The following is an 18,947-nucleotide window of genomic DNA, read 5'->3' on the forward strand; positions in this document are numbered from 1 at the left end:
CTAGATAACGGGGACCCATCGTGAGCAGGGAGGAATGTACAGATAAAGGGGACGTCAGATAATATTAGACTCAATTTCCCAAGGTTATGATTCTATGTTCTCATTGTCTTTGTTCAAACCTTAACTGGCTACATATAAACTTACTTTTGTCACGACTCCCTGCACACATTTATCTCCCCAACTTCAAGAACCTAAATGGATCTTCTGGGGTATAGATTTCTACATACTGCACCCCACAGTGAGCTGTCAGCAGCCAGGCCCATAGTCACTGGGAGAGACCACTGGCCTGCTGAGTGCAGCTTAGGGACTCACCACGAAAAGCAGGTGACGCTCAAAAGCAGGTCTCGTGCATCTTTGCCCTCCGCCACATCCACAACCTTAAGGATTTGCTCTAAAAGCCATTGTTCTTTCTCATGTATATCCCTTCTCTCTTCTCATATCCTTCTGATCATTTTGTTCAGTAAAAACGACCTTGCGGGGGCCGGAGAGATAGCATGGAGGTAAGGCGTTTGCCTTTCATGCAGGAGGTCATCAGTTCGAATCCCGGCGCCCCATATGGTCCTCTGTGCCTGCCAGGAGCAATTTCTGAGCGTGGAGCCAGAAATAACCCCTGAGCACTGCCGGGTGTGACCCAAAAACCACAAAAAAAAAAAAAAAAAAAAAAACGACCTTGCATCATTAAAAAACGTTTAAGATCAGTCTTACTCTGGCCCCATCCCAATCTTTCCAAACTCTAACACAAGAAAGACATCTAGTATGTCTACCTCCCGATTGGTGGCTTCATGTGGTGCCACATACAAGTAAGCACCTTAGCCATCTCCCACTTCTTTTTCTGAAGCCCAATTACTAAAGGACACCCAGGTGTTTGTGAGAATGAGGAGGAAGTACCCTTTGCCTCATCCCCATCCGTCATCAAGTTCCATCAACCCTCACATCCAAAGAAGCACCAACACTGGGCTACAGTGCACTTTATTTGCAACATAATGAAAAAAATTGGTCAAGCAGTTCCAGAACTGCTTCATCAATAACGAAATGGGGCAACTAGTAATCCTTTCCTTTCTTTCCACACAAATGCAGGATCACGCAGAAGCTCCAAGGATGCACATAGGCAACACATAGTGGTTCCAATCCAGGTGCCAAGGGTGGGGAGACCTGCTGGGGACACACCAGGCCCAGCTCTGGTGGGGGGCAGGGGTGGGGTCCCAACAGTAGAACACAGTTCCAAGAGTGCTGTCAAATAAGTTGATCTGAGCAGCATTTCCCTCCCTCCCCACCTCCCATCAACAAGAACCAGGCAGAGCCAGGCGTGTCCAGGTGCACATTGCCAGGCACAGGCTCAAATCCTGCCCATGGAACTTCTCCTGTCACCAAACAATTTCCACCCTCTCTGTGCAACTCTGCCACTCAAGTTCTGGTCACTGGGGCCCCATCTTTCCATGTCCTATCATTTTGGTGATCCATCACCGTTGGGGCTTCTAGCTAGCAGGCATGGGTAGGGAGGGTGCTTCCATCATTATTCCTGCTGACCTCTGAGGACTGCTTTCCCGGGCACACAGTTGTCAGTCCTGAACTACCATTTTCCTTCGCTTCGGCCTCTCCAGAGTACCTGGCTTGCGGGTGCTTGAACTCGTTACTTTTGGAACCTCATGGCAGCGATCCAGTTCTCCAGAGGGAATTTCGCCTGCAGGTACTTTCCAGGAGCCTGGTATAAGGTGGCTGACAGAATGTGGCTTCCAGGGAGCAACCTGGAGCTGAGCCAGATGTTTTTCAACAGCCTTTTGCTCCTTCAGCTTCCGTTCCAATGTGGGAACAAACTTGCTTTTTAAAACCCTTCTGATCACGTCAGTGCTGACATCAAAGCCTTCAGCCAGTCTGGGAATGGACCAGGTTTCTGCAAATTCCTTATTTAAATATCTAAAGGGAGAAAAAAATACAGTTTTCAGGTTGGGAATGAGCCTTTCACCAAAATAGCTAACCAGGGAGATGGAGTGGTAACATAGAAGGTAGGTAATGTGTTTGCTTTGCACAAGGCTGACCTGGATCAGATCCCTGGCACCCCATATGGTCCACAGAGCCCACCAGGTGTGATCCCTAATTGCAAAGTCAGGAGTAACCCCTAAGCACCATCTGAGTGCTCCCACTCTCCTACATTCAGGAAAGATTTCTCAGTGCAAAACCAGGAGTATCCTTTGAGCACACATGGTGTGGCCCAAAAACATAAAGAAATAAAATAGTGATTGGGGCCTTCTCAAGTAGGGCAGGAGTGACCCCTAAGCACCTCGAGATGGCCCTTCCACCCCACAACAGGCTTAGGAATGAAGGGACTTACAGGAAGAAAAAAGTATGAAAAGTTAGGGAAAATCTAAGAAGCTCTTCTACCCAATGACCAGTTTCCTCCCACTCCAAAGAAACTGGAATGTCTGGGAAAGATGTTTACAGTAAAAAAGACCAGTCAGGGGGCCGGAGAGATAGCACAGCGGCGTTTGCCTTGCAAGCAGCCGATCCAGGACCAAAGGTGGTTGGTTCGAATCCCGGTGTCCCATATGGTCCCCCGTGCCTGCCAGGAGCTATTTCTGAGCAGACAGCCAGGAGTAACCCCTGAGCACCCCCGGGTGTGGCCCAAAAACCCAAAACCCCCCAAAAAAAAAAAAAAAAAAAAAAAAAAAGACCAGTCAACCTGAAAGGCACTTCCTGCTCATGGTTTCTGATTTGTCCTCTGCAGAGCCAGGCACCGAATCCCAAAGCCCATGCTGCCCGGGGAGCTGAGCCCTGGCCCTATGTGAATGTTTGTTCTATATAAAAAGCTTTTGTGTGTTTTGAAGTCTTATCACCAGTGCTGCAACTATTACAACTTCGCCTGGTAGCCTGCGAAGGCCAAAAGGTGAAAGGAATCAAACGCAGAGCTTTCTGCCAACTCAAACACAGGCTAGTCATGGGCTCCAGTTTAGTGGTTAAACACTGGGAATGAATTGATTAACGATTTTAACAGCTCAGTAACAATAAAGTAGGTCGTGTTTAAATAAATAAAAAAATGCAAAAATAAAAACCTTAAATCAAGATAAAAGACTAATGCAAAAGTACTGTTCCATTCTTAAAAATACTGGGGCTTGGGGCAGAGCAATGGTGCAGCGGTAGGGCAGGACATTTGACTTGCAGGCACCCGACCCAGGACGGATCAGATTCGATTCCTGGCATCCCGTACGGTCCCCCTACCTGGCAAGAGCAATGTCTGAGTGCAGAGCCAGGGGTAACCCCTGAGCACCGCCGATAGTGGCCCCAAATCAACAAACAAAACAAAATATATATTGGGGCTTGCACCTGGCAGACCTGGGTTTGCAAAAACGACTGACACTTCCCCCCCCCCCCCAGCAAAGTGCCATGAATCAAACCCCGAATATGCCTGGGTGTGACCTCCCAAAAAAACAAAACAAAGAATCCTACATAGAGGCAGTGAACTAGTACGTATTGGGGGGGGGGGGGCGTGCATTTACCTTGCATGAAGCCGACAAGAAAGATTCCATCCCCGGGAACCCCTATAAGATCCCCTAAACCCAGATAGGACTCATCCATGAGAGAAAGAGCAGACGTGGGAGTGTGGGGCCCTACTCCCAAACACAAAACTAAGCAGGAGACATTAAAAATCTCAAGTGAATGGGGCCAGAGAGATAGCACGGAGGTAGGGCGTTGACCTTGCATGCAGAAGGACAGTGGTTAGAATCCCATATGGCATCCCATAGGGTCCCGACCCCCCCACCCCCAAGCCTGACAGGGAAAGTTACTGAGTGCAGATCCAGGAGGAATCCCTGAGCGCTGCCGGGTGTGACCCAAAAAACAAACCAAAAAAAGGCCTTGCTCAGGGCTTACTCAAGATTCTGTGCCCAGGGATCTCTCCTGGCAGGCTTGGGGGAACCTATGGGATGCCAAAGATCGAACCCGGGTCTGCCACGTACAAGGCAAGCGCCCTCCTCTTTGTCCAATTGCTCGGGCCCCTTTTTTTGGTTTCTTAAAACTTAATATTGAGCAGCCTGAGCAAGAGCACAGAGGGGAGGGCGTTTGCCTTGCACGAGGCCGACCAGGGTTCGATCCCCAGCATCCCATAGCGAGCCTGCCAGGGGAGATTCCTGAGCGCAGAGCCAGGAGGAACCCCTGAGCGCTGCCGGGTGTGACCCCAACACCCCAAGAAGTGAAGGGCTCGGTTGGGGAGCTCGGCCGTGTGTGTGTGTGTGTGTGTGTGTGTGTGTGCGCACCCCGCGACTGGGGATCGGACGTCCTCGTGTCCACCTGCGCGCAGCTCACCGGATCTGCTCCATGGCCTGACGGGTCAGGGTCCTGCGGGGGGCGCCGGGGGGCTGCATCTGCCTGCGGAGCTTCTGGAAGCGCACGGCCGCCCGCTGTCGCTTCAGGGCGCTGGGGAGAGAAGCGGGGGCTGAGCCCGTGCGGGGTGCCTCTGGGGGCATCGGGGTGTCGGGCGGCGGGAAGCGACGTGGCCCGGGGCCGGGGGCGCCCCAAGCCCAGCCCGGGCGCGCTCTGGGCGTCTAGGCGTGCAGGCCTCGGTACCTCGCCACCTCCTGCAGCTCGCGCTCCTCCGGCTCCCAGTCCAGGTCGGGGTCGGGCTCGCGGCCGTCGGGGCCAGGACCCAGGCCCGGGCCCGCCGCTCCCCGGGTGGCGAAGCCGCAGCGAGCGGCAACGGCGCCGCGGAAGAGCCCGGCCAGCAGGAGGCTCCGAGCAGCTGCCATGACACCCAAAACAACCCGCAGCCGATCCTAGTCCAGACACGTCGGAAGTGACGGACGGTACCGGAAGTTGTGGGGCGGGACTTCCTGTCGGGGCCGCTTCCGGGGACGCGCAGCGGTTCCTCCCGGTTAGGCGCTCAGAGAAGAGCCGCGAGCCTGACCACGCCGGAAGTCGGAGGGCGTCGCCAGAAGCGGTGGGGGCGGGACTTCCGGCTGGTGCCGGAAGCGGAGGTTGGACGTATCAGAGACCCCCGAGGGTTCCTAGGAAAGGAGGTCTCTCCCGGATCGCGAGGGCCTGAGTGGAGTTTCTTGGGTTGTTTGGTTTTAGGGGCCACACCCGGTGACGCTCAGGGGCTCCTCCTGGCTATGCGTTCAGAAAAGAGCCGCGGTCTAGGCCACACCGGAAGCGGGTGGGCGGTGCCGGAGTTTGTGGGGTGGGACTTCCTGTCGGTACCGGAAGCGGAAGTTGGAGCCGATAAAGGGCACCCGCGGCTTCCTAGGAAAAGGAGTTCTTTCCAGGATATCGAAAGCCCAAGTGAGGTTTATTGGCTTTGTTTGGTTTTGGGAGACACACCCGGTGATGCTCAGGTTCCTTCCTGGCTATACGGTCAGAAAAGAGCCGCGGTCGGGACCACGCCGGAAACTGGTGGGCGGTGCCGGAAGGTGTTGGGCGGGACTTCCTTTGACCGGAAGCGGAAGCTGGGCCCGCTCAGCGGCCCTGTGGGTTCGAGGGAAAAGAGGTCCCTCCTGGATCGCAATAGCCCCCGTAAAGTTTCTTGGTTTTTTTTGTTTTGTGAGACACACTCGGTGACGCTCCGGGTTCTTCTTGGCTACACGGTCAGGAAAGAGCCGCAGTTGGGCCACGCCGGAAGTTGATGGGCTGTTGCAGGAAGTTGTTGGGCGGGACTTCCTGTCAGTACCAGAAGCGGAAGTTGGGGCCGTTCACCGGCTCCGAGGATTCCTGGGGAAAGGGGGTCCCCGGATCGCGAGGGTCCGAGTGAAGTGTTTAGGGTTTTTTTGGTTTGGGGGGCCACACCCCGTGACGTTGAGGGGTTCCCCCTGGCTCTGCGCTCAGAAATCGCTCCTGGCTTGGAGGGGCCCTATGGACGCAGGGATGCGAACCCTGGTTATTCCTAGGCTAGCGCACACAAGGCAGACAGACGCCTTCCATCCTGCGCCACCTCTCCGCCCCCCAGAAGGGATTTTTTTGTTTTTTTCCATTGCAGCCCAGGAGTAACCACCTGAGCGCCGCCGGGTGTACCCCTCAAAAAAGAAAAAAGAAAACTTAGAGTATAAACCAGTGATCCAGAAAAGCAAAAGAAAAAAGCTATGTAAAGGATCAATGTGAGTCTGAAAGAATCCACAAGATGGGCAGATCTTTGCCCACATTCACAAGAAAAATGGGTTAAAGACCAGATAAATCGGGGCTGGAGAGATAGCATGGAGGTAGGGTGTTTGCCTGGCATGCAGAAGGACGGTGGTTCGAATCCCGGCATCCCATAGAGTTCCCCCATAGAGCCTGCCAGGAGAGTTTTCTGAGCGCAAAGCCAGGAGGAACCCCTGAGCGCTGCCGGGTGTGACCCAAAAACAACAACAACAAAAAGACCAGATAAATCAGATCAGAGATGAAAGAGGAAAAATCATAAGATACCAGAAATCAGAAATACTGCATGGTGCTAGCTAGAACAAGCATGGATTTTCATACCACTAGAACACAGAATATCCAATGACAACCCCCCTAGTATATGTTCAACTATATATATATATATATATATTGTTTTGGTTTGGGGGCCACACCTGGTGACACCCAGGGCTTCCTCCTGGCTATGCACTCAAATTGCTTCTGGCTTGGGGGACCCTATGGGACGCTGGGATTCAAACCGCAGTTCGTCCTAGGCTAGCACGCACAAGGCAGACGTCTTACCGCTTGCACCAGCCCCCTCCAGGAGGGTTCTTTTTTTTTTTGAGGTGTTTTTGTTTGGTTGGTTTATTTTGTTTATACTCTCCTGCAGAAAACTACATAAACTTTAATAAAATGTCAGATTCAGTCTTGGCCTACTGGGCTTGTCTGTCTGTAGCATGGTACCAGATGTGCTCGAGCCTGGTCCATCTCGTCCCAGGGTTCTGAACCCATCACCTTGTGAGCTGCTGTGCTAGGATTGGACAATGGTGAGGGCGCAGCCGACCCTGGCTCTGCATCATCTCTTTTTGGCCTGGGCCAGTTGGAAAAGAAGCATAAATTCCTGGTGTCTGTGCCCAGTCTTAGGTAAACTGGGTTCAGTTTGCAGGCCAGCACGTTCATCCCGCCGCTCCAGGTCTGGTTACATTGAAGCTTTGGGGGCCTTTGAGCTTGCATACAGTCACAGACCCCTGGCCTCAAGAAGGCAGAAAAAGGGTGTGTCTCCAGGAGAGGTTGTGTGGGCTTCTTCTGTTTGGGGGTGCAGAGCAGTAGCGTCTAGTAGAGCCCGGGACTAGAGGTGAGATGCCAGGCCTTGACTACTCCAAACACAGCTTTCCTAGCTCGAGCTACCGCTTGTCTCTCTGTTCTGCCGCAGGACATAGCCCTGCTTAGGGCATAAGGAAGGTGGCATTGCTGCTGCCAAGGCCTGGTTCATAGCTTCTAGCCTTCTGATGGCGTGGGTTTCTGCAACAGACATGGGAAGCCAAACATCCTAAGGAGAGATGCGACACACGTCACTCTCGCACAGCACTCGGGACCTGTTCACACATAGCCATTTCCCTGCCAAATCCTGAGAGTTGACACTATCTGCTTCATACACAGGCTATAGATAAAGGGGCTCTGGTCTCCGTACTTCCTGCACTAACAGAAGCCCTTCATGGGAAGTGACTAGGCTTAGAATGACCCAGGCCGGGCTTGCACTTACTGCCCATATGCCGGACTTTGGTGCTGGGCAGACAGTGCCTTCCACATTTCTTCAGTGATGATACAGAGGGGCCCAGCACTACAGGTTCCATCCAATGGCAAATCTTGGGCTGTAGATGGCAGCTGGCGGGCAGGCCCAGTGCTGCTTCCATGCTTGAAGGGGGCCCTACAGGCACCCTGGGGACCAGTGTGTGAGGCCACACTGGCTGCAGGAAATGAGGAGGACCCAGCTTTTTGAGGGTCTCTCCCAGAAAGACCAGTTCCAGTGATGGCGTTTCCCCACCCTCCTGCCCATCCTGGTGACATCCAGGCTAGAAAAGAAAGGCCCTTGCATGCCTATGGCACAGAGTGAGCCTGGGGTGCAGGAGGCACAAGGCACTGAGGTCCAGGCCTTAGCCAGACCTCTCAGGGCTATCTGCAGGAACAGGAGATGGGGCAGGGCCATTAGTGAAGGCATCCGTGCTTTCCTTGGCCCAAGACGAAGTACTGGGCCGGCCCCAAGAGCCACAGCACTGGGCCTGCCAGAGAGGACGACAGCAGGGCCTTGCGATTTTCTGGTCATGATGTTGGGGCGTTGTGAAACACAGATAAGAGAGAGGACAGGTCTCTTGTGAGCAGGATCTAGGGCTTGACTAGACAGCAGGGAAGAGGTGCACAGGACCAAGACCTCCCCCTACCTCATCTCCAAAGCCAGACCACCACACCCCTTTTACCCCAAGCCCCTCACCCGACACTCTGGCTTCTGGCACTGCTGACCAGGGTTCAGCAGATGGGTGATCAACTCCACGATGCCCAGACTGTAGATGACCCTCTCCCTCTGGGCCAGCCACTTCATCCGCTCCAGCTCCTCCTCTTCTATGATCAGCTGAGGCTGTGCTGTGTCCAGCGAGGTTGGCAACAGCTGTGAGATACAGGAGACAAGGATGCAGGAGGTCCTCGGAGGGGGAGAGGTCTCTCTTCTCCAACCCTGTCTCCTCCATCCCATTGGAACAGCACCTGGCTCAGCCCTGAGGACGATGGCTTGGCCTGGGCAAGCTGCATCTGCTCGGCCATGTCCCTCTTCAGGGGCTGGGGCCAGGGGTGGGCCCTGCTTTGCCTGGGAGTATGGGTACGGCGCTTCACTCTCCAGGTCTGGCTCTTCTCGCCCGCCGACTCGCCTTGGCTCTGCTCCTTGTCCTTCTGCCTCTGGCTGCCCCAGCTCTGCTGCTCCTGCCTTAGTCGGATCCCCTCCAGCTGCTGTCTGGTGGGGATAGGGCAGCTTCAGACACCAGGGAGAAGGCGAGGGAGGAAGATTCCCTGGTAGAGCAGGGAGGAAGCAGGCAAGAGGCTGGCAGGGAGGGCACTCGCTTTACACATAGTCAACCCAGGTTCTATTCCAACCACCCCTGAAGCCTGCCATTATAGATATCTGAGCACAGAACTGGGAGTCATCCCTGAGCACTGCCAGACATGACCCAAAAACCCATAAAACAGGAAATGTCCATCTGTTGGGGGGTTGTGGGTGACCTCAACCAAGGAGGGACCCCCTGAAAGTCCAGCAGGCCTGGCCTGCCACCCACCCGGGTACCTGGCACACGCATCTCTGGCCTTGGACGCCACCGTCTCCTGGAAGAGGGAGCTGTCCTGCTTAAAGAAGGGCTCATACTTCTCGCTGTTGGAGCAGGGGTAGATGCGCCGGTAACCCCCCAGGTGTGAGTCTTCATAGCACTCCTGCTCTTGCATGGCGGCCTGGAACAGGGGACCCATGTGTTCCCTCCTGTGGGAAGCGAGCCCCAGTGAGTGAGAAGCACTGAGGGGAGCACTAAGGTATAGAGTGAATCTGGGCTTCCACTCATTCCCTGCTTCCAAACTTGTGCCACGTGGGAAAGGCTGAGCCTTGAGTCCCAGTGAGGGCCACACTTACTCTCCTGTCGGCAGAGGGGACTCCTCATAGTCACGCATCAAAGCAGTGGCCTGCGAGAGTCCCAGGTACTAATGAGGCCTTGTTTACACTCGTGGCGGAAGCTGAGGGCCTGCGTGATGCCTAATACCCAGGGCATGTGACATGTCATGGGCCCAATGTAGCAGAACGGCCACACAGGATAGCTGGAGAGTTGGACCGTACTTCCCCGGTCCTCACCTCTGTCACTACAATGCCTCTGACTTAGATCACTGGAGACAGCATTGCAGGGAGGGCACAGCCTTGCATGCAGCAGACTTGGGTTTGATCCCCAGCATCCCATGGGGTTCCCCAGGCACCACCAGAAGTGACTTCTGAATTTAGTGCCTAGAGTATCGCGAGTGTGGACCCCCCAAAAGAATAAGTGACTGAGAGAAAAACAGCACCCATGACTGTGTTTTCATTTTTAGGGGCTGGGAGGATGGGGATGGGGTTTGGTTTGAACCCAGAGGTACTCAGGTATGACTTGACTGGGATCTCTGGGAACCATATGCAGTGATGGGAAGAGAACCAGGAGTCACATGAGGAAGGAGCCTTCACTTCTATTACTCTGGCATTGCCTCCCATCATTACAGACTTTCTCAGATAATGCTTTCTAGAAGAGCTTTGGAAGCTTAAGAAGAAAAAAGGGGGCCGGAGTGACAATGTGTAGGTGTACCTATCTGAGACCCTGGAATTATGTGTAGCTACCTGAGACCCACCCATTTCTGGGAGGGGTCTTGGGAACTGAATATTAGGTGTGACCTTACCTGCTAGACCCCGCCCATTCCTGGGAGGGGTCTTGGAATAGGTAGATAAACCCTGAAGCCAAAGGATTAGGGGCTCTGGCCCTTTTGGCCCTGCTGCGCTCTGGCTTTTGGGTCTCTGCCTCTTTTGGTCTTGGACCAGGATGGAGGCCAAAGGGAAGATGGCTAAAAGGGTTAAGACGCAGGGCTAGCAAAGTATGGCTGTGCTTGAAAGGTTATGAGATAGGCCACACACATGTGGTGAATAGGGCATGAATAAAGCTGATGGTTCCTGATGCCTGCCTGTGAGTGAGTCTTCATTACGCCGATCACCTGGGCTTGGGACCCACCGGCTGGATGGGGTTGCGGAGCCACGTGGTCTGGGATGGCAGAGAGAAATCCATCGCCATCCACCGCCATCCAGCCCCATCATTAATTATTTGATACTACAACAATGGAATGGGGAGAGCATTTGCCTCGCCCATGCCGATCTGGGTTCAATCCTCAGCATCCCGTGTGGTCCCCTGAGCACAGCCAGAGTGATTCCTGAGCACCAATGGGTGTGGCCCAAATCCAAACCAAAATGAAAGACTAGACAATATAAAGCTCCTTCAGTGCAGGTAGAAAAAAAATCACTCTAAAACATTTCTGGGGAAAAAAAAATTGCTGGGCAGGTTCAGGGAGATATTGCTGCCATAAGTGGGTGGAAGGAGAAACCAAGAGCATGATACAACCAGGAAAACGCTTGTTGGTGAGTCCGGAGAGGAAAGCACAGAGGGACATCTGTCCGGCGCTGCCTTCCTCTCCGGCTCCTGGACCCGTGCACCTGGTCTCCGGCGGCTGCTGGTGGCCCGTCAGAAGCCGCTCCTTGATCCGCTGCTTGTCCTCCTCCAGCACCTTCCTCCTGTCACAGCCACGGAGGCGGAGGATCCTGATGGTGTCGCAGAGCAGGGAGTCCTTCACCTCGCGGTCCAGGCGGGAGTCAGTGGTGAAGCTGGGGGAGTGGTTCACCTGCCAGAGGGGCCATCATGGGCCCTACCCGGAGGACCCTCCCCATCCTCTTTCTGGGAGGCCCTGCCTGAGAGCAGATGCAGTGCTGCACCCTCCATCCCAGGTCCCCCGAAACCCGAGCTCACAACCACCTTGTGCCTTGGTTGGTTTGCTTCTACTGCCTCCCCTAGCCGGGCTCTACTCCTGGGGATCCCCCCTCCACCCACGCCTAAGCTGCATGGTATGGGGCCCCAGGTGCACCTCCAGCAGCCAAGGCTTGAGCTTGTGGTCCAGCAAGATGTCGAAGCCCAGGAGCTCGAAGCAGGCGCACACGGCCCCACACAGGTACTGCGGGAAACAGGTGCGGTAATTGTGGCGCAGGACCGAGTGTGCCGAGATGATGGTCTTGACGATGATGTCCTCGATGCTGCCCCACAGCTCTCGAAGGTTGTAGTTGTGCTCCCGCAGCCAGGCGTTGAGTGTCGACAGCTTCCTGCAAGGCCCACAATGCTCAGCATCGGGGACCAGCTACAGGCTGAAAGTCCCTAACACCAGGGGCTGGAGGGATAGGGTGTTTGCCTTGCACGCAGCCAATTTGGGACAGACCTGGGTTCGATCCCCATTATTCCGCATGAGCCCCCAAGCCTACCAGGAGTGATTTCTGAGCGCAGAGCCAAGAGTAACCCCTGAACGCCGCTGGGGGTGGCCAAAAAAAACAAAGAAAGCAAAGGAAATCTTTAACACCAGCCCTCAGTGCTGGCCCTTCATAGAAGTAGGCAGCCTGGGAGCAGGCCTGGGGGTGGTAGGGGAAGGAGTGGCAGTGGGTCTGGAGGCAGTGTGTGTAGAAGGCACAGGAGAAGGGCCCAGAAAGGGTCAGAAAGGTCCTGCCGGAAAAGGGCATGGAGAAAAAGGAAGGAGCCCTACCTCTTACTGCCCAGAGTTTCGTCACGGACAAAATTCTGGCTGTGTTTGTTGATGGCATAGTTGGTCAAATGCATGCAGACATCCTCCTAGGGAGGCAGTGAAAGAGAGAGAGAGAGACACCGTGGTCCCCAAGTCTCTGTCCCCCTTTCTCTGCCCTCATGAATCTGTCCCCTGCACCCAGCACCTTCCAGCTAATGAGCAATGCCCTTGGGCTCTGTCTGGTAGCCTGACCCACCCCCATCCCCTGCTTCCTTGTGGCACACCAGGTTGCTGTGGCTGGGCTCCTTGTAGGGCATGGTGGCGAAGCGAGCCAGGCCCTCCTCATACATGAAGACCCGCAGCGGGTCACAGGATGTGATGAGGACGTAGATCCGCATATCAAACTTGAGGCCATTGATGAGGAAGGGCTGGAGGGACAGAGAGAAAGGGGGGACAGAGAGCATCAGAGGCAGTGGCCCATATGCCCCAGCCATGGGGTACATGGCTGTCCATGATGAGTGACAATGTCGGGGCTCTGAGGAAGGGGAGAGCAGGGGTGTGGTAGCAGGCTGGCCTGCTCCAGGTCCCCCACCTTGGCAATGTACTGCTGGCAGATCATGTGCTCCCCAGGCTTGATATCCCGGGGGTTGCGGGTGATAAAGATGCCCCGGCCCTGGCAGCCGCTGTCAGGCTTGCAGATGTATGTGCAGTTTCTCCGCTTGCGGCCGAACGTCTGGAATTCCCCGTAGCTGTGCAAGGGAGGCCCCGCTCAGGTTTCAGGGACCACTGGGGGCTTTTCCCTGTGCTCTGTCCCTGGGGTGGGGTGGGGGGACCCTGATCTTCACTCCCTCCTTCGTGCACTCACTCAGCAGGGAGGCACCAGGTGCGTGGGAAGATGTTATACTGGGTGGGGAACAGTTTCTGCATGCGGTTCAGGTTCCTGGCCAGCAAGTCTTTGCGGCAGATCTCAGACATGCCTGGGAAGTGGTTGATTTTCTGCAATGATAGAGCCGGTGGTGGGTTTAGAAGTGGGATTGGAGCTGGGTGGGCCATGTCAAGGCAAGTGCCTTCCCTGCTGTACTATTGCTCCAGCTCCTTTTTGTTTTGTTTTGTTTTGTTTTGTTTTTGGACCACACCCATTGACACTCAGGGGTTACTCCTGGCTATGCACTCAAAAATTGCTCCTGGCTTGGGGGACCATATGGGATGCTGGGGGATCGAACTGTGGTCTTTCCTAGGCTAGCACTTAAAAGATAGACGCCTTACCTCTATCACCACCGCTTGGCCCCTCCTTTTTTTAAGGGGGGGTTATTGGATGACACTTAGGAATTTTAGGAACTGTGCTTGGCTCTGGACTCGGGGAAATCATATTTAATGCTGGGGAACCAGGGATGAAACTAGGCTTGGTAAAGCAAATAAAGTGCCTTTACTCCTTCACTATCCCCAGCCCCAACCCAGAAAACCCCAAAGAAGCATTAAGTCATGGTCCAAGTCACCCCAAGGACGGGAGACATGGTGTGTGTACATGCTCACTCCCCTGGGCCAGGCCTTTCCTCCTTGAACCATGGCAAGGTGGTGATGGCCATTGGGAAGCGAGTAGCCATTTTGCTCTGGGAGCACCTGAAACCTCTTCATTTCCATGACGCGTTCCAGAGAGATGGCGCTGTCCGTCCAGTACACCGTCCACTCTTCGTCCTCCCCCACTTCCCTCAGGCCGCACATCTGGGCAGCCCGGCGCACTGTGGAGACGGGGAGACAGAGCTGCTGAGAGGCCTGGGAGGCAGCTACGCCCACTGCCCAGCATCAGTTCTCAGATGAGGACCGAGAGGCTGGTGTGGCTGCCGGGCTAGAAGATGCCCTCAGGAAACCTCAAGGGGCACATGGCTGGGAGGGGAGGTGGCACAGTGCAAAGATGACTGGGGGTTCATGATGCAGCTGTTAGCTCTCCCAGGAGCCACAAAGAGAAGAGCAATGCTCGGGGCCACTGTCAGTGGGTTCTGGGGACCAAAACTGGGTCCTCCCGCAGGAAAAGACTTTGCTCTGTCTCTCTGGCCCAAATTTTTTGTTTATTTGTTTGTTTTGTTTTTGGTTCACATCTGGTTTTGTGCTAGGAGCCAGAGCGATAGCACAGTGGGTAAGGCATTTTGCCTTGCATGCAGCTGACCCAGGACAGGCAATGGTTCGATTCCTGGCATCTCATATGCTCCCCCGAACCACCATCCTTATGCATGCAAGGCAAACTCCCTACTTCCATGCTCTCTCCAGCCCCGTCAGGAGCGATTTCTGAGTGCAGAGCTAGGAGTAACACTTGAGTGCCTCTGTTTGTGACCCCCCCCTCCAAAAAAAAAAAAAGGGAAAGCAAAGTCAGTAAAAAAAATAGAAAAAAAGGGCCCAGAGAGTTAGCACAGCGGTGTTTGCCTTGCAAGCAGCCGATCCAGGACCAAAGGTGGTTGGTTCGAATCCCGGTGTCCCATATGGTCCCCCGTGCCTGCCAGGAGCTATTTCTGAGCAGACAGCCAGGAGTGACCCCTGAGCACTGCCGGGTGTGACCCAAAAATCCAAAAAAAAAAAAAAAATAGAAAGAAAAACCATAAATAAAATGGAAGAAAAGAAAAAAGAAAGAAGAAAAAGCTCAGTAGCAAGTATATTTGTGAAATATATATATACATATATATATATATATATATATATATATAAAGTAAAGTCACCAATACAATAGCAGAAGATTTAGCAAGCTCCTTCTTCCTCCAAAAGACAAAGGATTAAAGTATACAATGAAAAAGGTGTGTGTGGGGCCAGTGCGATGGCGCTAGAGGTAAGGTGTCTGCCTTGACAGCGCTAGCCTAGGACGGACCTCAGTTCAATCCCCCGGTGTCCCATATGGTCCCCCAAGCCAGGAGCAACTTCTGAGCGCATAGCCAGGAGTAAGCCTCGAGCGTTACCGGGTGTGGCCCAAAACTCAAAAAAAAAAAAAGTGTGTGTGTGCCTGATTTTTTTTTCTGATTTTTTTTGGGGGGGGGCACACCCGGTGGTGCTCAGAGGTTACTCCTGGCTGTCTGCTCAGAAATAGCTCCTGGCAGGCACGGGAGACCATATGGGATGCCGAAATTCAAAGTAACCACCTTAGGTCATGGGTCGGCTGCTTGCAAGGCAAACATCGCTGTGCTATCTCCCCGGCCCCTGATTTTTTTTTTTAATTGATAAAATCCCTCCACCAGTCCAATCTTCCTTTCGAAAGAAGATTTTGCACAGTCCTGAGGATGTGGCTCGGCAGCGAAGCATTGCATTGTGAGGCTACAATGTCTGGCCCCAGCACTGCCCTGACTACATCTAAGCCTTTGAGGACCTTGACTGACAGCAACCAAGTCGGGGACCCCTGATCCCCACTGTGTGAATAGCCCAAAGAGAAGGGAAAGGACCTGAAGCATCTGCACCTCCTTTCCTCTCTGGGAAAAATCTTAGGGTGTCAGGAAGGTAGCAGGTATTTTCAGCTCCTTTTCCTCAGAGCCAACTGAGGGACCCCCTTTTTCTCCTAGAGACAACTGGTACACCCAGAGGTGGAAATGCCCACCAGGTCCAAACACCAGGCACTTACCACTCTCATACTTGCAATTGGTCAGGTTGATAGCCAGAGGTCTGGAACGGAGGAAGAACAGAAATCAGCCAAGTCCGAGAGGACAACAAAGCCTGCAGCAAGCACCCCAATGAGAAGAATCTTCCCGGGCCAGAGAGATAACACGGAAATAGGGTGTTTGCCTTGCATGCAGAAGGTCATTGGTTCTAATCCCGGAATTCCATATGATCCCCTGAGCCTACCAGGAGCGATTTCATTTCTGAGCTTAGAGCCAGGAGTAACCCCTGCTGAGCGCTGATGGGTGTGACCCAAAATCCAAAAAAAAAAAAAAAAAAGAAAAGAAAAGAAAAAGAAAAAGAAAGAATCCTCCCACTATGTGAACCACTTTCTTTAGTGGCCGCTTAAAAGATCAGAACAGTGGGCCCAGAGAAATAGCACAGCAGCGTTTGCCTTGCAAACAGCCGATCCAGGACCTAAGGTGTTTGGTTCGAATCCTGGTGTCCCATATGGTCCCCCGTGCCTGCCAGGAGCTATTTCTGAGCAGACAGGTAACCCCTGGGCACCGCCGGGTGTGGCCCAAAAACAAAAAACAAAAACAAAAACAAAAAAAGATCAGAACAGAGACAGGGAAAAAAAACAACAGAAACAGGACAGTGGGTAAAATCATTGATTTGTACAGCCCACAGGGATTTGATCCCTAGCACCACAGATCATCCCCCAAAGTCCACCAAGAGTGATTCTTGAGTTTAGAGCCAAAAGAAAACCTTTTTGGGTTGGTATGGTTCTTCCCCCTATAAAAAAAATAAATAAATAAAAATGGGGGCCGGAGAGATAACATGGAAGTAAGGCATTTGCCTTGCATGCAGAAGGGTGGTGGTTCGATTCCCAGCATTCCATATGGTCCCCCAAGCCTGCCAGGAGTGATTTCTGAGTGTAGAGCCAGAAGTAACCCCTGAGTGCTGCCAGGTGTGACCCCCACACACAAAAAAATAAAAGTGGCTGGGAAGATAGTTCAGGGCTAAAGGCACTTATGTTGCATATGGCCAAGCCCAGTTCGATCCCTGACCCTCAACACTATATAAGGTTTCCTTGAGTCCAGAGACAGGAACAGCTCATAAAATTGCTGAGTGTGGTCTAATAGGCCCCTCCAAAAAAGAAAGGGGGGGCGGAGCAATGGTACCACTAGAATGGCTCTTGCCTCGCACTTGGCCAATGTGAGTTCAATCCCTGGCTTCTCATATGGTTTCCTCAAACTGGTCAGGAGTGATTCCTGAGCAAAGAGGCAGGAGTAACCCCTAAGCACTGCTGGCTGTGGCCCAAAAGGCAAAACAAAACCAGAACAAAAAGCAATCAGGACTCAAAAATGTGCTGAAACCCAGGGCTGGAGTGATAACATAGTGGGAAGGGCCTTAGCCTTGCATGCTGCCTACCCAGAGGGACCTGGATTTGATCCCTAGCGTCCCATAGCGTCCCCCGTCTGCCAGGAGTAACCCTTGAGCACTGCCCACCCCAAAATAAAAACAAAAACAAAATATGCTTTAATCCCCAAAAAAGCCGGCCTAGGTGGTTCTGAGTGTTGGAGCTTAATGCTGCCAGTTACCTGCGTTTCCTCCTCCTCTTTCTCTTCCCACCTTCTGGGTAATCCGAGGCCACTGGAACCTTCTTGGGGATTTTCTTGGCCACGATGACTAAGGTCACGCCATTCCTGGCGGCCTTGTGCTGAGAAGGGCTGGAAGGACTGAGCACCTGGCTGCCAACGCAGTCTCTGTTGGGGTCTGGGCCGCCAGACCCTCTCGCAGCCTCATTGTTTCCAGAGGAACTGGGCTTCATCCTTAGACTCTGGGGTGGGGGCAAAGGGTCGGCAGTGAACTTGAGCCCCACCTTACTTCCAGACCTGTCATCCTGGTCCCTCCTTGACAGCCTTGGCCCTCCTGGAATCAGCTCGCAGTTTGGCAACAGCATCGCCCCCAGTATCATGTCTCTAAGTGGGAAATGGGGTTCACGCACCCTCAAGCCCAATCCATCAAGGATCACTTCAAAAGCTACAAGACTATGGGGTTCATGCTGGAGCAGGCGAGAAGTAGACCCCAAGGGAAGAGCTTTTAGTCCCTGGATGGGCGTGGGATGTGTGTGTGGATGTGGATGGAAGGGTAGCAGGGTCCTGGGCCTGATTTCTGGCATTGTTCTGGTCCTCTGAGCCCTGCTAAGGGTGATCCCTGAGTGCAGAGCAGGGAATCAACAAATAAGCCTTGAGTTCACCAGATGTGACTCCAAATTCAAAACAGATGTTGTTATGTAGTACTCAAGGCCCAAGTTTTGTGTGTGTTTTGGTTTTGGGCTACACCTGGCAATGCTCAGGGATCACTCCTGGCAGAGCTGTGGGGAGGGGGAATCATATAGGATATAGGGGATTGAACCCCGGGGTGGCCTGCATGCAAGGCAAACGCCCATCCCTCTGTGCTTATCAGGCAGGCCCTGTCCTAGGCCAGTTTTTGGCTAGTCTTGTAACTCCCCGCAGGTCCACACTGGGAGCTGGAAGCCCCTTGGACTCTGGCTGACGGCGGTGGGGGAACCTCCGGGGGTCTCTGCCTACCCAAGCTGTGACCGCTGGGGTCCACCCCTAGCAGCTTGCATGGGGATCCTGCCGGAGGCTCATGTCCGTCCTTCTCTGGGACGCCCCACTTCTTCACGACCTCTGCGGGGTCTCCGGCAGCGCCACCTTGATCTGGGCGACCGGTTGTCCTCGCTGGTCGCCAGGGGGAGCCCGCTCCCCAAATTCAAGCCAGGCCCAGCGACCTGGCGGCCGCCGTTGCCATGGACACGGGGGTCCCCCGTATTGGAGGAGCGGCCCGGGGCGGGGCCTCCCAGGAACCACACCCACGCACTCCCAGGGCCCTGTCGGGGCTGGAAGGCCTGGGGCGCTGCACCCCGGGATCCCGGGTTGGAATAAATGTTGGCTCTCTTTCTGCAGTTTTGTTGGTTGTTGTTGTTTTGGGCCATAGCTGAACTTGGGGTTCCAGGGGCTGATTCAACTTGAGGCGACTGCATGCAAAGCGAGCACCCTAGCTAGGCCTCCTCACTTTTTTGGGGGGGCCACATCCACAGAGTAATGCTCAAGGGTTATACCTGGCTGTGCACTCGGGTACCATTCCTGGTGGGCTGGGGGACCATATGGGATGTGGGAATCGGCTGTCTGTAT

General features: G+C 53.8%; 2 protein-coding genes across 2 annotated transcripts; both read right to left on the minus strand.

Moving 5' to 3' along the window:
* Positions 1-953: 953 nt before the first annotated feature.
* NGRN (neugrin, neurite outgrowth associated) lies at positions 954-4,736 on the minus strand. Its single transcript, XM_049783932.1, has 3 exons — positions 4,558-4,736; positions 4,297-4,407; positions 954-1,914 (listed from the first exon to the last, which is right to left on the minus strand). The coding sequence occupies exons 1-3, from the start codon at positions 4,734-4,736 to the stop codon at positions 1,560-1,562; spliced, it is 645 nt and encodes a 214-aa protein (XP_049639889.1). The 3' UTR covers positions 954-1,559.
* A 2,181-nt stretch (positions 4,737-6,917) lies between these two features.
* TTLL13 (tubulin tyrosine ligase like 13) lies at positions 6,918-17,956 on the minus strand. Its single transcript, XM_049783736.1, has 13 exons — positions 17,349-17,956; positions 15,770-15,810; positions 13,795-13,913; positions 13,040-13,170; positions 12,767-12,923; positions 12,459-12,602; positions 12,196-12,281; positions 11,533-11,764; positions 11,108-11,292; positions 9,185-9,373; positions 8,614-8,857; positions 8,345-8,518; positions 6,918-7,405 (listed from the first exon to the last, which is right to left on the minus strand). Exons 1-13 carry the CDS (start codon positions 17,927-17,929, stop codon positions 7,250-7,252), a joined length of 2,439 nt encoding a protein of 812 aa, XP_049639693.1. The 5' UTR covers positions 17,930-17,956; the 3' UTR covers positions 6,918-7,249.
* Between the last annotated feature and the right edge of the window lie 991 nt (positions 17,957-18,947).

Source organism: Suncus etruscus, chromosome 11 (assembly GCF_024139225.1).
Source record: "Suncus etruscus isolate mSunEtr1 chromosome 11, mSunEtr1.pri.cur, whole genome shotgun sequence".
Classification (NCBI taxonomy): Eukaryota; Metazoa; Chordata; class Mammalia; order Eulipotyphla; family Soricidae; genus Suncus; species Suncus etruscus.